Source organism: Pseudopodoces humilis, chromosome 3 (assembly GCF_049639895.1).
Source record: "Pseudopodoces humilis isolate 2021_Gansu_Grassland_sample_001 chromosome 3, ASM4963989v1, whole genome shotgun sequence".
Taxonomy (NCBI): Eukaryota; Metazoa; Chordata; class Aves; order Passeriformes; family Paridae; genus Pseudopodoces; species Pseudopodoces humilis.
In genome coordinates, this window is record NC_142202.1 from 41,586,544 (window position 1) to 41,605,349 (window position 18,806).

An 18,806-nucleotide genomic window follows, 5' to 3' on the forward strand; every position below is an offset into this window, starting at 1 on the left:
TAAGATGAATCCTAGAATCCTCTGAAAAGACTCTTTTAGGTATAATATGAGTAATTCCTATCATTTAGGAGGAAAACAGGCAAAAATTACTTACATATTTGTCATCTGATCCACTGGCTATAAAGCGTCCACAGGGAGACACTGCAATTCCACATGGATAGCAGCGGCTACTGTGCCCCTCAAAACGACGTTCACACCTACAGAGAAGTTTCAGTGTTATTAACACCAGCTAAAAATTACCTCTTTTACTGTCATTTTCATTAAATCCTCCTGGTCTAATGTTTTTCTTAGTCTACAAATTCACTAATATACTGGCAGTATGATTTTGTCAAGACTGAAAGACATTAAAGAACATTAAAGACTAAAAATAAAATTAACAGACAAAACTGCACCAGGACAATGACCAAGCCCATGCTTTGGCCTTGTTTAGTTTACAGGGGTAGAAACATCATTAATAATTAGAAACTAGGAGCTGTGATCCCTATCAGTTACCTAAAGGGAAGGTGTTGTCAAAGTCTGCTCCAAGAAGATTTATACATCTCCCTCAAGTTATTTATATCAAATGAAGATGCAATATCTGGAATCATAATATAAATAATTATTGCTTGCTTTTTTCACCCCCAAATCTGAATATTTAACCTTTGTTACCTATTTACATTTCTACTCCATTAAGTAATTGTATATAGTAAGTCAAGAAAGACAATATTCAAACAACAAAGTGAAAAATCTCTCTCTCTCTTTCCTATAACTGTAGATAACTTCTTACCTATCTGTGTTAAAATAGTTTAAAAGAAGGAATGGATTTAAAATTAATGCAAGGAGTAAATTTTCTACTTTTCATGTTAATATTGCAAGCATTGTAGAGTAAGTTTTAAATAGCTGAGCACACTTGGGCCATTTAAAAATAATATTTTTCATGAGATGAAGATTAATATCCACCTAAAAAACACCACATGGTTGTAAAGAACCATGATAGCTTTGCAGTTACCACAAAACTAATGTTAAAACAATATTTAGAGTTTCCTCAATATTAAAAGACATTTTAATACAAGTTTCAACACCATTCAGAGCTGTAATTTACATATGTATACCTCATTTCAGAAGTTTATGCCTTTGAGGTATTATTTTAAAACAGACTTATAATAAGCTATATTCTTCTTTTGTCCTTTTTATGAATGCTGTCAACCTACCCTTCTTACAAAGCAAATTCACATACTTCACCATAATGCAGATGTCATATACTCTTCTTTTTTTTTAATACATGCTAAGTCCAGGAACAAATTTGAAATAGTAAAATCTCCTGCCAACTCCTGTGATATACACTTTTTCCTGGCCAGTGAAATCACAGAAGCTATGTAAATTCAGTCAAGTGAACCTATGTGCAGAAAGCTCTACATTTTTATACCATATTGTTCTGTTGTAGACACGCATGTATGTGTAAGAATGCACTAAATGCCAAGTTGGTTTCATTTGCCCAGGTTGAAACAGACATACTTAAATAAAAACATTACTTTGTGACTGATCTAATTGCTATTGTTTATTAAAGCATAAAAGAGACATTTTTAAGTACATGAAAATACATAATTTTATTTAACTTTTTCAGAATTATTATTTAACTCTGAACTTGACTGTATTCTGTATAACAAAACTAGTGATATTAACAAACATTTTGAGCATACAGTAACCAGACACTTCACCTCAGACAAATTCTATCCCCAAACTGCTAAAATATCTCAAGAGAACACTACAGTTCAAGAGAAGCAACTTATGCAGACAGCCAATTACTGTGACGAAGATGTAAAAACATTTTTCACCTTCAGTTTTGTTACGTGAATATTCACTTTTGATAACCAATGACCACATCTCGTCTACTGAATAACCTGCCCTTGTTCAAGCTTTCTATTGACACCAAAGGAGAATACTAGCTACCTCAGTCTCCTCAGCATTTTCCTCCTCAGTTAGCTTCCACACAACATTATTCATCCTACATCCAACTCCTACAACTTAGCCTTGAGTCCCAGTTGCACTGTTTGCAAATTTTAGGGAGACAACTTCTTCCAAGTGCTTTTTCATAGAGTATTATAGGAAAAAAAATTCTTTTTAACCTTATACTTGTAATACATCATATCATGTGAAAGAAATTTCTTCATGAGAAAAAAAAACAAAATTCATATCTGCTGTCCCTCCTGAAGGTGACTTCAGGTTCACCATTCTTCCTTAAGTAGAGCACTAGTCATCAGGACTACTTCCAAATGTTTAAGACCTCATTGTCAAGGCCTGTAAAAGATAATTTCCCCAATGGAGTCTTCTTCACAGAAGAGCTTCCTAATAAAACACTGCAAAAAGCTTTCTCTCAAAAGAAACTCCTCTGTGTTTGTGACCAATAACTTGAATATTTCACCTATAAATAGAACTAACAGAAGAACTAACAAGATTCTAATGTTTTCACTGATCTTTTCTCTGCTATACTGCAGTAGTATAAAGTATATATATATACTATATATAAAGTAGTATATACTTTGTATAAAGTAGTATAAAGTAGTATATAATAGTCACAGGATAGTGTCCTTTTCTTGTGCTAGTGCAGCCACAGGAATAACCAATATCTTGGATTCTATTTTCTTAATTGTTTTCTGGTTCAACTTTTCCATTATATCAGGATATATGTTTCATTACAAATTCAGCTACTTCCCCAACTTCTCAAAATCCTACTTTAAAAAGAAATTTTAAAAAAACCAAACAACTGATACCAATTAAACTTGCCACAGAATTAAGTAAAAATTTTGTTACTCAATCTAATAACTCCAGATATCTACAGGTATCACAGCAATGGGGAAAAAAGTGGACAAAAAATCATAGAATTATTAGATAGATACTATGTGTGTGATTTTAGCTTATTTTAGGGATTGTCTTCTTTCAGGCATTGTTTCTTTCATTCTATTTTTAAAGTAGCAACAGGTGGTGATCCATATTATTTTGGCTATTGCAGGCTTTACGTTGCCAGCTGGCATGCTCTCCAGCCTCCTCAGAATGCTTTTCTGATCAGAGCTTTTCAGGGGTTACCATGACAAACATCTGGTAATTGCATGGGACAGCAAACAGCCAAGTTTTCTCTATGTTCTCCATCGTACATCTTTTAATCTACATTACAAAATATGTATCTTTTTATGTTGCAAAAAACCATGAATAATATTATAAAAACTGTACTATTTTTTTTTCTGTCTTTGGAAGAGAAAGATACTGGAATGTGTGTCTCCTTATAAATAAGAGAATACTCTCACAAAGAAGTCTATTTCATTCTACTTGATGCATTAAAAAAAACCAAACCTGCTAACAAAAGATTGTTGCTTTTTGTTTTTTTAAACCACTTTCATTTGTTTTCTGTTACTTTGTGCCTGTACTCAATTGTATTTGTTCACAGACTCTTCAGTACCAGCAGATCTACTAAGGCTCTGAAAAATGTGAGTATAACTTGACAGTAGTAGTAGCTACCTTAGATATACTGTACACGTGGGTTTCATTTCATTGAAACACCAAACCCTTCACACAGGAGCTCCCAATGTTTTCACCATAGCATCCAGCAGGGACCACATCCCTGTGCTCTCCATCCTCTATACTTTCATGCACCTCCAGTCCCAAACTTGGAGGAACTCCAGACACGCTTTTGTCCCTCAGAATCTGGATAACTAGACTCAAAATCTTCAAGGGAAAAATAAAAAAAAAATTAAAAAAAATAAATATGGCAAACCATTGGATCCGTGTGTTCAGAAGAAACCAAGAAGTAATCGATTTCTAAGTATGTGTATATTTGTATCTTTCTTAGGATGATGTCAAGCAGCTAGTTCACAGAGAAGATACAAACTGAAAAGTATCTCAAAATTCAAACAGCATGTCTGACCCCAAGGTCTCAAAGTGCAATTGTGAGAAAATGTAGGAGATGAGTTCCCTGTGGCTGCAGGACTTTTGCTAAAATATGTTGCCAGAAGAGCTTATGTTGCACAGCATCATAACACTATTTGGAGATTTTGCCTTAAGGTCTAATACTATCTTCATACAATTGGCAAATTCTTTCAGAGGCTAAAAGAAGGTGAAACTGATTTTCTCTGGGATCATACATCAAAGCATTATTGTGCAGCTGAGTATTCTGCTGAAGTAATTCAGTATGTGCAAGTAGTTCAATATTCCTGAAGTCTTCACTATGGTCACTATGATAAGCACTCACTAACTTTTTTGGTTTTTGGTTTTTTTTGGAGATGAAAAAAGGTGATTTCAGCAGCAAACATCATAGTTCAACATTTGAACTTCCATTCCTCAGCTGATCAGAGTGTGAATCAGAGGCAGGCAGCTCCTGCCACCATAGATGTTACTGTGCTGGGTGTTGGGAGCTCTTCCTAACACCTTGTCCCTGCTATTCTTATTACCTGCACCAGCAATCTAGCTCCTACCACATCTGCCTCCTCACACTACCAAAGCAGCATCCCAGACTTCCAAATTGGGCTGTACTAACTCTTCCCCGCTCTCTTCATTTCTGGGAAGGTAATAAGCACAGCACGTGTGACAGCATAGCACGGCTGTCCCTTTCCTGCCTTCTGAATTAATTTTCAATTTCAGCTGTTATTGTACATCTTGCTCTCTTGCTCAATATCACATCAGCTCCTCCAGCAAGTTTCCCACACCTGTTCTGTGGCAAGTAAAGAAAAAACGCTATTTTCATAGAATCACGAAACAACATCATGGTTGAGGTTGTTAGGCAGTTCTGGAGGTCATCTTATCCAACCCTCACTGCTCACATAGAGCCAGTGTGGCTTCACCAATGCTAAAAAGAGGGGAGGTACTACCACCCACAACCTGCTGGCAACACTCTTCCTGATGGAGCCCAGGACATCATACACCTTCTTTGCCTCAAGGACACATTTCATGCTCGTGTTCATCTTGGCATCCTTTTCTGCAAAGCTTCCATCTAGTTGCCCCACTCAGCGTATACTGGGGCCTGGAGGTTGCATTTGGTGCCAAGAGGACTTTGCACTTCCCCTTGCTGAACTTCATAAGGCTTCTATCAGCTCATTTCTACAGACTTCTACAGCCTGAAGCAAGGAGCAGAGAGCACATGGGTGCGATTCTAGGGCTGGTCAGAGCAATTAAGGCCCAGTGTAGCAGTGAGGGTCCTCACAGTGCAGCCTGTAACTTCAGTAAAGACGCATCTGAAAATCTGAGGTCAAGTCAGGTCACACAATTACTGACACAAAGTAGGATGAAGCATTACTGCATTACGGCTTTAGCCATAATTTACTGATGAGCAAGGAGGGTCCACATAAGTGCCTAAAAGCTTTACAGGGAATCTGAAATATGTCTTGGGGATGAAAATTTTACACTACTTCACATTCTAAAACTTCTCTTGAGGAAATGGATTCCTTGGAATGAAACATGCAAGAGAAGCTGCAGAAAACTGGACACACAGTTTTCCTCATTATCAGCCAGTCATGAAGATATTTGTATTCAAGTAAATTTACTAGCAAATGTGAGTAGTAAGCAGACGGTGCTACTAGGTGTTTAGTCAATATTCTAAATGCATTTAATGAAGAGTGCAACACAATGAATTTATAGTTTCCTCCTAACAGAATTAATAAAATAAATTTCTTTTTTTGTAGACATTTAAAGCACAGAATTATCTAATCTACAAGTGGGAGGGCATGAGAAATTGAAAGGATCCAGACTGGTAAAGCAGAATTAAAAATTGTCATATGAAATTTAAGTGATACATGAACATACTAAAGCATCTGGTACTTAGTCTAGTCTGATACTTCCTGTTGTTATGAGTTTACTCTGTAAGGGAATGGAATGTTCATTAATTCCTAAGTTTCTACATTCTTTCTGTGTATTGGTTTTACAGCACTGGGATGCCAAAGTACATCTCACTGCCCTATATTTTCATGAGCATAGCCACTAAACACAGGTTAGGACTGTCAGACAAAGAAGCTTAGTGTATTGGAATTTTCTGATGTATCTGTACTCTGTGGTCTAAAGGACTCAGAAACTTGTGTCATTCCAATCCAGACTTTCTGAGATATTAAAATTAATTGGTGGAGACAACAGATAAAGCTGAGTATAAATCAGTGCTAGATTCCTGACTTCAGAAAGAGTAGTGATGTCTCTAATATTCAATAATACATTCAGTACACACACCAGTATGAGAAAGAATGGTAAAGTTTCTTTTGTCTTACAGATGAATGAGTCTGCAAGATTTTATCACAAAGAACTCTTCAACTCCTTCAAAAATGTAAGAATGTATTAACTTTTTGTACATCCTGATCATTAAATGCTTTTCTAAGTATTTTTTTGGGAATCTTGAAGAACCTGGTGACTGTAATGTTCTCATTCTGATTTCCACAGCATCTTAGCCTAACTCTTGTGTTCACTGCTTTCAGTGACACAAGAGAAAATAATTTTAGTTGTTCTCCAAGTAGTCATTCTTTTAGACAATATGGACTTAAATTGCTCTTCAAAATGTCTTGGAAGTTGGTCGAAGGTCATTATTGTACTCTAAACCATATATTCAGAAGGACTCATAGTTCATTATCCTAACCTGGAAGAAGAGTAGCCATATTTTTCTTCTTCCAAGAAAAACTATTTTCCTTGCTTCTTTATTCCTAAGTCTGTTTTGTAGATCGTCTGGAGCTTTTCTTAGCTTTAGTTATAAATGAGGAGAATGTAGAAGTATAAAAATATTCAAAATCTTCAGATGAAACTTTACAAATCCATGCATTTCAAAGCAAATGGAGCAGGAGTATGCTTAAATCCAAAAGCCACTGGCAGTGTCCAAGATTCCCTCATTTATTGGCAGGATGACCTGGCTATGTGAGGTTGGCTGAAAACATCAGAAAGTTAAAATATCTTTTCTTGTACCACCTTCAGAGGAACCCATGAGACTTTCTGGCACTCTCTGAAGGAATTTCAGAGTGCCTCCAGACCATCAATACTGAAAGAGATGGACAAATTCACAGCCTTATCCAGAAAATATGATGAAAACGGAAGTTGCAAAATAATTTCAAGAACATAAGAAAAGTTAAATGACTTTTCACTGGGAAAAATATTGTAGTTTGATAACACAGGTTGGATAGCAAAATTCTTGTAGAACTTGGAGCAAAAATATCATTATATTCAAAGCTTACAAAGCTATAGGCCAGGTTAACCTGTTTGAATATTTAATCTATGCAGATCAAAAAAGAACCTGAGCATCCTGCTATTATTCCTCAGTCAGTTGTGAGAAAAGGAATGCATTTCATATAAAAAAAGAACCATCATCAAAGAAACTGAATAAAAGAAGCCCTAAGAGTCTAAGGAAATTGTGCAGTTATTCTGCAAGTTATTTCCCATGCTTTCAACAGCAGCTTTGAGGAGCACTGTGCTGGAGGGATTTTTTTCCTCTTATTTAATCAAAATTTTGTACTTTACAGAATTGTTAAATAAAGTAACAATGGATACATTCTCGAGGGCAACAACCAGATTAAAGAAAAGCAAAACAATTTTCACTGTGGACATCTAGTGAAAATATTTAGAACAAAATCAACAAACAATAAAGTGGAGATCTTGCAGTTAGTGGTACTATCCACAACACTGCAAACAGAATAAATGAGAAGGTGGACTTACCTTTGCTATATTTCAAGAACACTGGACAAAGATTTCACTAAACAAACCCTATTCTGGCAAACCCAAAGCAGAAACCAAGACAGGTCATTCCAGAGGGACTGGAAACAGTTGTTGATGCACCAACTTTACAAATCAACAGCTTTCAGAGATTAAAGGTACTAGCCCACCATAAGGTTGTTTAGGAGCTAATCTCTCCTGTAAGTACTCAACAGTGCAAGGGATGGACTGGATTTGATTGGAAAAAACCTATGAACAGAAAAATAAGCAAAACTGTTCAGTCTGTGTAACTATAGTAGACCTAACACTTCAGCAGAGACTTGTTCCAAGTTCAAACAGAGCTTTCCAAATGTAGACATTTTAAATTTATTTATGTGAAAAACACCTGGTGAACACATAGGAAAAACTGAACAGTTTTACTCCTTTTGAGAACTCAGGAACAGATTTTAAAGTACAGAATACTCGGTCTCTGGTCTGAGCAATGGCAGCAAATTTAATTTAAAAAAATGTGGTTTGCTCTTTTTTTTTTTCTTGAAAATTGCTAGCAAGTAAAAAACAATTATTTATTTTTTCTATTTATTCTCTGTACTGATCACTGTGTAATGTGTAACAAATATACACATATACATAGTATCTCACCGGCACCCTTAAAATCTCTCTCATTAAGGACTTGAACTACTTTTTTGCAGCTTGACTAATAGAACACAGCGGACATTAGAATACACTGACCCAGCCAAATTAAATATACAGCAAGAACATACATAAATTAGTTCCTTCTTCTCAAGACATATTCATTTAATTGATTGCCCAGATTTTACACTTTAACTATTTTACCATTCACTGACTTTACTTATATTAGAATTTAGAAACAAAGAGACAGATAAGTGATCTGTGAAAAGCTTTCTACTTTTTCATTACTCTTCAGCAACACAGTTTGAGCAGCTTATTAGAAAAACATAAGAAGGTAACATATTCCAACCTCAGCAGTCTCTAGTTTCATTACTTTCTGGCATTGAGTGAAGGTAATAGCGCAGTGATCTTGGAAAGAACACATATGCCCCCTATAGATTTAATGCATTCTTGCCACAGAAAGATGGAAATAAATAAAAGGCTCATTAAGCATTGCCCAAATATAAAATTCAGTACTAGAAAAATTATAGGACATATTTCCATAGATATGTTTACATACACAGAAAACAAATAGGAAATTGTTCTTTAAAGCTTAAACATTCTCCTGTCCAAACCCCTTTTCTTCTAAACATAATTCTTTTGGCCTGCACAACACAGCTTGCCCCAGATATTACTCTTCCTGAGCAATGTTCCCTCCTTTATGTCTATTCCTTTGTTCAGAGGCTTTCCCAACACTGAAAGGTGTTTAGCAACAGTGTAGCATTTAATTCTGAGTTTATGGTAATGTATCACGCAAATTTATACATGTATAAATATAATTTATGTATACATGGTTTATAAAAATGTTGCTGCAGTTGGCTTATATTTTTAAAAATAGATCATAGATTTTACTTCTTTTAGCAATAATGGCATGCTGTTTTGGAATTACCATTAGCATTCAGTTCAGTGCATTATTATATACATATGATTAGATCTGCAAAGGTGGGTAAACAGGCGATAAATATTTAATGGTTTCCATATAACTAACTATAATTGAGGAATGAGCCCTTTGTTTGGTCTCTAGAAACTATTAAACTTCAATTAGCCTGTAGTTCAGAATCCACATCTAAATTTCCTCTGGTATATGAGAGCAAGTATGACAATTCTGAATAAAGATGAAGCATGGCTTTTTATTCCAAGGTACCTAATTCATTCTTACCTCAGTGTTCTTAAATCCCACAGTTTGATGCCATCACCCGCAGCTGTGGTCAGGAAAAGGTTGTAAGCTTCAGGTTGCTGAGCACTGAAGGACGATCCCTGTAAAACAATAAATCAGTTTCAGGTAACTATTCTCATGGCATTATTTATAGAATCATAGAATATCTTGAGATGGAAGAGATCCATAGAAATAATTGAGTCCAATTCCCTGCTCCTTGCAGAATTATGCCATATGATTAAAAGCATTGTCCAGATGCTCCTTGAGCTCTGAAAAGCTTGATGCTGGGACCACTTCCCTGGGGAATCTGGTCCAGTGACCAACCACCCTCTCAGTGGAGAATTTAGTCCATCTAAGAAATATACAGCAACTATTTGTTAGGTTATGTGAAAAAGAAGCTTGCCTGCACACATGCAAAGGAGCAAAGAGGAAAGTGTGCATGTGGAGGAAGTCCCATAACCCAGTCAGAGAAATGGAGCACAGCCTCGACTCTTCTCAGTGCTGTCCCAGGACAGCCATGATCCCTTTGGTCCAGGGGCGACACCCACCAGGATGCTCAGTGAGACAGGCTGTCTGGGGCATCTCACAGACTGATGAGGATTACTAAAATCAGAGTATGGGATCCATCACATGAAGCAGAGGAAGATCTATTTGTGATTGTACAAGACATTATGGGGATGTTCAGGGAAGAAAATAAGGACAGTGGAAGGGAGGGAGCAGAGGTTAGTTCAACAATTAATTATAAGACATGGTTATCCCTGGGCTATGCATCTAATTTCCATTGACTTCAGTAGCAATTGTATTCATTCATCACAAGACTAATTTTGGCTTCATACTTTTAAATAATTAAATCCAGTTTAAAACCTCTGATATTTTAACATCCACACTGGCAAATCCCAGCCTTTTGGCTGGCTAAAAACTTCTTTCTCCAGGGAACCAAATTGAAACAGTTAAAACATTTCCTTTCCTTTCCTTACCATTCCCTTTCTTGATTTGGCTGAATACATTACAGAAACCTCAAGGTAATTTCCTGCAATCAGTATTTGACTGCCAGGAATCTTCTATTCATTATGAAAGCTGGTTCATAACTTGCTATAAGAGATGAATTAAAATGTACTGTGCAACACATTTCCCAGAAAAGTCTACACATTCTCACATTAGCTCTGGATAACCATAAAAAAAAAATTAAAAAAAAAAAATGCAAAAGACAAAGATGGTAGTAGTCCAAAGGACAATATCCATTAAAAGTTACAGAGAACCCTATTTGGTGCTTTTGAAATTTTGAAATTTTTGCTCGCCATCCTTTGCTTCAGTCAGCACTGGTCACAGAGTCCAAATTAAAAAGTTCTTCAGATGCATAAATATTTACTTTGTGCATTACTCTTTTACTATAGAATACACAGAATACAGTAAAAAACTAAAGGTAAGAAGTGTGATCACTTGTATCTTCAAACTACATTTGCTACTAAATATTGATATAGAAGACAAGAAAATATATACTAGTTGGGATAATATGCAATCACTTTCCGAATTTGAATTTGAAACACTTTGTGTTTTCTATAGTCCATCAATTTATGATAATCTATTGTTCATGAGAATCTGATGCAAAATGTAGCATATTCCCCACACTCTTGAAACTATCCTTTCATTCTGATAGACAAATCCCTTTCATCTGCCCCATCAGCCTCCTATAATCCCTCCACTGTAATCCCTTCTCAGCTTCTCTCTAGATTAACTACATTGCAACCTTCACATAAAATTTGGCCTCAAGGAGGATATGGTTCTACAGAATCCCTCTTTCCTTCACTAATTCTGTATCAGCACCATTTATGTTATCCAAGGAGTGCAGCTGGCTTATGCTAAAGGCATCAATCAAAAGACATATAGGAAAGCACTCCATATCTTCTGGTGCTCTTATACTTTTGCCAACATTGTAACTATGGTTAGGAAAATGTTAACTGACTGAAACTTTCCAGTTACCCATTACATTTTCCAGTCTTCACATCAAGCAGAGTTCTTAACTAATGGACTGATGAATTTTGAAACAAAACGGTCTGAACAGAAAACTGAAAATTTTGCTGTTTCTGTGAAAATGAGTGTACTCTATAACTGTGCTAGCAGAACATAATATCATCCAAATATTTGTGGCTCACTATGACTGATTCCTGTTGAAAGATTATGTTTTGCAGCATTACAAACATATTATTAACACTGAAGCTCTGAACTTTGTGGTCTGGTCTCAAGTTGCCATCTATTTCAATATATCAGATGTTCCTAAACTCTAAGATAGGAAGATGATTTTGATATTTCAATCAAAATTCATTTTACTATGTCTCTTAAAATTTAGTATAAAAAGCAACGGACTGTTATAAGTTTAATCCACACGGCGCAGGTTGAAATGTATTTCACACACTGGCAATTGCAAACAATCTCTAGAACAGATCAAAAGAACAATTTAAAATCAAAGTAATTACACGGCTAATTATATATACTTGCTACAGCTGTTTCTGTCTAAAATCAAAAATAAGAGTATCTCATGCTGATCATCTAGGTTTCTAGGATATTCCATGTATTTTATAATTTTCTAACAGGTTTCTCCCACATTTAATTGGAACATACTTTCCCTATTGTCTCCCAAGACCCTCAAAATGGGTTTTCTTTTTCATTCATTTAAAGAGTAAATTTAATGATTATGCCCACTTACTATTGTCCAGGTGGAATTAGAAAACGGTCTTGGAACATGAGAACTGATTTGCATTAATCTAAACTAGAAAATGCACTTCAAGAATATATATACAGCCATCACAAATGAGTATTTAGTTTGCACAATGAGACTATGAATAGCACAAAGGAAAGGCTTCATAAATTTTGGGGTGAAGGCACTGGATCTTCAGCATGAACTGTTTCTCTCCACAGATTTGTTTCCACTGAATCATGTCTCATCACTAGAGAATCTTAGATTCCAGTGTGTTTCATACTTTAAGCGGGATGTAGTTTGTACACAGCATTCTGCATATATTTATGTCTATAAAATATTTTAGCATATCGTCTTAAAGAAAATGCAAATTATATTTGCTCTAATAACTTTAAACTATCCAACGTAATAAAATAGTCGATGTGTAATTTTCCTATTGATTCATCTTAAGTACTAGTTTTATATAACTGAGAAAAAATAGAGAACCTTGATGCATAATTGTCCTCCAAAATGGTCAGTTTTCTTTGCTATACCACATACAACTAGGTTTTTTTCCCAAGTGATTACTTGCCCACAGCTTTAAAGTCTTTCATGATTAAATACCTAAGCTGACCCAGCAAAAAGAAAAGCCAGAATTTTAAGCCTCTATGCATTACAAACAGTACTGAAATAGTTAGCACAGTTTTAAGTGTTTTACCAGATCACATCTATAAGGAAAGCCCACAAAGAGTTCTACAACAGCAATAACAAGGAACTGTTTTAAACCCACAGAAGCAAGGACTTTCCAACCGGGAATGAAGCACCACATTCAACCAGACCTAACACAGCAGGCATTCCAGAACATATGGTACTATAAAAACTACAAACACTCAAATCTGTCTTCAAGGAAAAAATAAGAGCAAGGATGAGGGGTTTTAAGTCATCTCTTCTATGGTAGTAATGAGAATTTTTTTTTTTTTGTTTGCTGTTTCCAAAGTTTCAGAATAAATCACACAGTGTCAGATTGAGCTCCTGAAGAGAACACTTACATAAGAAAAAATTCCTGTTGAACTACAGTATTACAGTCTAGCACAAGTAATGCAAAAGATAATAAACACTTCTCTAATAGCAAGATCATTCAATCAGCCTCACTGCTCCCTCCTTTACACTAGAGAACAAATGAAATTTGTATGGACCTACCACACAGACTCATGTTCTTGCCCATCCTCCCAAACGTATAAAAACTTGTCAGTTACTATCAATTCTACTTTTAGCCTCTGATTTCTTTGTTGTTGATGTTCTAGTGGTACTACAAATAAAATTCAATAAAGTACATACCTTATTTTGGCAGATCTGATGGACTGATCTAACATGAGCTTCCTGTATCACTGCTGTGCTGCAGCCTGCATTGAGATCAAAAACTTCCAATGCTCGGTTGCTGCCAGCTGTAAGTACAATATCTGTACAGTTCTCTGTGTTAAAGTCAAATTTATCTAAAGGAACAAAAGCATATAGACAGATAAAAATACAGATAAATAAATAGATACATAAACTCTGTTCTATTTATTGCTCTATGAACAACAACAAAAATCTTACAGCACTAAAAATTTATGTATAAGGATGAAGTTTAACATCACAAAAAATTTCAAGTTTTTTTACTCTAATAGAAAAGGAGTAGTAAATAATCAAATGCTACTTACTTTGGCTGATGTCCATGTCATTAAGTCCAAAGGACAACAAAGAAAAGAAGAAATAAAAAGGATACAAGAATAGAACTCATTTACTGCTGAAAGACTGGTAATCTCCATTGTTGAAGTCATGGGAAATTTCTGTACCAATTTGCAAACACTCCTCTGTTTGTATCTGCAAATAATATCAAATGAATGCTACGGTTAATGAAATAAGTTACGATTTGTAGTCACCAGTAAGCTCCCACTGAACCACAAACCAAAATGCTTTCTTTCATTATTAAAAATTAAAGCAACAGATCTTTTGCCTTATTGTCAACCTCTATTAAAAAACTTGGTAACTAAACTCATATGGATGAAAAAACCCATGATATTCATATACAGAAGATTGATCTTTCCTCGACATGAAACTCTAAAACATTCCTGTATGTATACTGGAAATGTTGAAGAGAAAAAAGTCTGTAAAGTACCCATGTTCAGAAAGCAGATATCCCACTGGTTTCAGTGTAGAATTTAATGTGCTGATGATAGGGCAATTAGGAAGAAAATTAGGAGAAAACAGTGAGGAAAGAATAATTTCTACTTAGATGTGAAGAGAATAAGGTGCAGATCACACACTACCAAAGACATTTTGTTTCCCAACACACACAGAACTATTTAAGGTCCTTTGGGTTACCTGCCAGCTCCATGCAGAGGTGACAAACATGTCAAAACCTCTAAAATGGCTTCAGACTTTTTTTATATTTCATAACACAAAACTGTATTGTTATTCAATATAATTAGAACTTTCTGTTTACTGAAATATATCCACATAGGCAACATGGATCTATTCTTACAGTAAACAGAAAAAATAACTCCATGGATATGGATATGAATATATGGGGCAAGAAGAGCATGATTTTCATAGAAGTCACCTTAGGAATACAGAGTTAATAACAACTTCACTGGATCTGGTTGGGGTGGAGTTAATTTTCTTCATAGTGGCTTGTATGGTGCTGTGTTTTAGACTTGAGAGCAAACCAGCATTGATAATACACCGGGTTTTAGCCATTTCTGGACACTGTCTGCAGTGTCCAAAATAATTCCTGTGCAATAAATATTATACTTGCGCTTTAGCATTGTGTGCATGAAAGTGCAAAAGTTCATGCATGACATTCTGTAGGAATCATTACTGTTCCTTTCCAACAATGCTAAAAGTTTTCAAATCTGAAATCATTTGACAAAAGCAATATGGTCGTCAGCCAGATCTGTTCAAAAGGAAAATGCTTAGTGACTTGGTTTTTGCCTTTCATTGTTATTCTCTAACAATGGTCTGCTGATCTTTTCAGATGGACATCAGAGCTGCTTTAGCAGTGATGGAGAAGCAGAGCATAATATACAGTGTTTTGCAATTTAATCCAAGAACATTTGTAGTTTCCACAAGCACTTTATTCAAATAAACTAAAAAATAAAGTGCACTAGACTTCAAGAGCAAATGATTTATCTCTATTTTTGGGTAACCTACCCAAGCTAACTTTAAATAAGCTAACTGATATAATAGGTACAATCTAATGAAGGCAGTATGAAGTTTCCTCTGGTCCAATTTACCCTGCTGAAAGAGGCTGATTAAAATGTTTAGGTTGTTCCCAAATGCAAGAACAATTGTTTGAATTGGCTGAAGTACCTTGCTTCTACACTGCAGACTGCTACACAGATAAGTAAATACCTCACAGGCTATGGCTTAGGTAGAATTTCACATAGAAAGCAAATCAACCAACAGTAAACTGAGATTCATCAAATACAAGTTATGACAAAACTGAATCAAGTAACAGGGAGGGGAGGGAGGGGAATAGAAGAGTACCCATTGTTTTTTAAAAAAAGGAATTTTAGTATACTTAAGTTTTTGTTTTGGTTTGGTTTTTTTGACACAATCCATTTGCTACATGTCCTATACATGTTCAATTCAAAGTTTAAAACTCTTTTAAAATTCAGGCAGGTACTGCGGACACGCTGAGTTAGACATTGTACAGTCATTCTTCTCTTAGAAATTGAAGTTTATGTAGCAATTTGGCTTACCTTTTTATTGGTTTATTAATATCTCCATAAACTAAGAATTAATGAGTAAAACAAACTACGTAAGCAGATTATGGAAGAAAACTATTATATAATTCCGTCTGACAATTCAACATTTCAGTGAAGTTACACATGCCTCAATTCAAGAAAGCACTCCTATTCCTAAACACATTTAAGATTGTGCTTAGTATGTTTTTCTGTGCAGCAGCAAAACTGCCAAGGAAGTAGATGAGGAAAATAGACCGGTTTTTCCCATCTAAGGATACAGCCCAATACTGTCTAATATCATCAACAGACAGGACATACCCTTCACAATATCAATTAAGTGATATTCAGTGTTGTAGCCTTAATTTTTTTGTTCTCCCATTCAAAACAAAGATATTTTGCAACTAGCTTTTACTATTTGTTCAGTTTTTTATTTACTGTAATATTTTTGCCCCCTCAGCTCACCTCACCACACACAAAATCCCATATCAAACTGTATGAGTACTTTCACTGGTCTGTTAATGAGAAATGAACTCACCGTTTTAGGTCATCCTTGGTGGGATCTAGATGGAAACTTAGCAGATGAAATTCAGCTCCACAACACAGCAATATAAATGTATCTATAAAATAAAACTGTGCAAAGCGTACAGTCTTATGGAACTTCTCTTTCCCCTGAAACATAAAGGAATTTGTTAAGAATGGATTCAAATAAGTATTTTTTGTCTGAGATTCCTGGTGTTAAGGCAGAGCCTCCCTGTCATCCTGATCATAGGCCAGAAAGTTAAACTACTACATAGTAGCCCATCTTATTTTTGACATCTATTACTCTAAAAGAAAATATTTCACTCTGCTTAAATTAGCTGGCAGTATATCTGTAGTCAATTGAATCCAATACAATCTAGCTTCATACACTGAATTTCTTTTTTAATTGGGGAGTAGACTAAAGTCAAGCAGAGCTGAGCCAATGAAAATACAATGTACAGACCAGACAATAAAACCAAAACTTCCAGACATACCCAATAGGGTTTTTTTTTAAACAAGGTTTATTTTTTCTTTTCCTAAATTACCATGAGAAAAACTTAATTTGGAGTCAATGGAGATCACCCAGATCATTTTATCTGTGGGAGTCACCACTCAGTAGCTCTAGAAATTGGTTCTTTCTACAAAACTTTTAAAACAGAAGTGGATGAAAGTGCAAAACAGTGTTCTCTGTGTCCAAACCAATGGAAGTTTCCAATTACCAGAATTAGGGCAGGTTCCTTATTGTAGACTGACCAGACCCTTAAAGTTCTGTCTTCTGATGCAGAAACTAGCCACTTCCTGTCATGGCTCCAGCCAACAGAGTTAACTGCACCATCATGACCTAATAAAAATAATAATGGAAATATCATAAAGCTAATTTCTTTCATTAATAAATTTCTCTGGAGTTACTTGTGTTGTTTTCATATAATTATGCACAACATTAAAATACATTCTAAGTACCAGTTTCAAATGTTTGGATTAAAATTGGTAACAGTGAACCAGCTATTAAAATTTTCTTACACCAAAAACCACAGGAAAGTGAGTTTCATTAATAAACAAAAAAATATAATTCCAACTCTAATTTTTCAAAGTTATTGGAAGAGCACTTTCAAGAAATATCCTTGAACTTAAATTTAAGCAAGGACTTGGTATTGAAAAAAGAATTTGAGTATTATACAATAATGAAATTTTTTATTAAACATGGTCTGGAAACCCCTTAAGACATCAAAAATAGTTGAAAAGCTTTGTTTTATTTATTAACCTTTTATTACTGAGCTAGTTATTTTTTTTCAAAATAAGATGAGCATGCCACTTCAACGGCTTGTTAAAAACAAGACTGTAAACTTACAAAGAAAAAATTTTAAAAGCCAGAAATAATATTCAAAAGCTAGAATTACTATTTTGATCTAACATTATGTTGAAGCTGATAAAAAAGATCAAAAAAGAACACGCCAGACAGATTTTACAGACTTTGATGCATGTTATTGCAATTTGTCAGATGAAGTTTGATGAACTTCAGCTAGCCTTAAAACATTCAAAGTTCTTATGCTGCCCTCTTGTGCACATTTTATCTTTGGTCAACAGAAGTTTTATATTAAAAAATAGTTTGCTTTAAATTACAGGAAGGGTATTAAATATATCACAGCCACTGAGATATTTCATTTTGTAGACATATGTCTACAAAAAGTCTTATAAATAAGATATTTTAATTCCCAGTTACCAGTCAGCTGTAGAATTTTTACTAGAAAGCTGAACAGGTACTGGACAAATACACATTATTCTTATTATTAAGTATTATTAAGTATTATTAAGTATTATTAAGTATTATTCTTATTTTGTTCACAACACAGCTTTATTTAAAGGCTTTGATTTTCTAAAAATATTTGGAATCCTTGAATAATCTGCATTAAAGGAAAAAAAAAAAAAAAGCACAAAACCAATCAAAGAAACAAAAAAAAAAAATAAAACCACAACAGAATATACAAAACAGTTTTCCAAAGTAGTAAGGAACCTGAGAAACTTTAGGAAAATCTGAGTTCTGGAAAATTGGAAGAGCCATACAAAAAGCTTAAGAATCTCTGCTCTCTAGGCCCCTCAGTCCCAAAGCACAGTGAAGGAGATGCCAACTGGCTTGAAAGAGCCCAGTAAAATTCAAAACAGGCATTACTCAGGGTTCCCCAGTCCTGGAGCACATTGAGAAGAATTGCAGCTGGTTTTGTAAAAAGACTTCTTCGGAAAGGCCATGCTGGCTGTAACTCTCTGCAGCTGTTCAACATTACCTGCACTTCACTACAAGACACAGACACCTGAAGAGTCACCACTGAAGAACTACTTAAAATTGTAACTGAACCCTTCAGGGAACAAGACTGAATAAATCAGGCTAACAGAAAGACTGTTGTTATACCATTCTTTGATG

General features: G+C 35.0%; 1 protein-coding gene across 1 annotated transcript in view; it reads right to left on the bottom strand.

Annotated features, from left to right (window-relative positions):
• Window positions 1-18,806, bottom strand: part of WDR27 (WD repeat domain 27) — a 96,070-nt gene that overhangs the window by 57,217 nt on the left and 20,047 nt on the right. The window contains exons 17-22 of the mRNA XM_088053372.1: window positions 17,110-17,231; window positions 16,407-16,540; window positions 13,909-14,006; window positions 13,482-13,603; window positions 9,473-9,570; window positions 95-197 (exon numbers count right to left, since the gene is read on the bottom strand). Of these exons, the coding sequence (XP_087909498.1) occupies window positions 95-197; window positions 9,473-9,570; window positions 13,482-13,603; window positions 13,909-14,006; window positions 16,407-16,540; window positions 17,110-17,231 (677 nt within the window). The remainder of the gene's footprint in view (window positions 1-94; window positions 198-9,472; window positions 9,571-13,481; window positions 13,604-13,908; window positions 14,007-16,406; window positions 16,541-17,109; window positions 17,232-18,806) is intronic.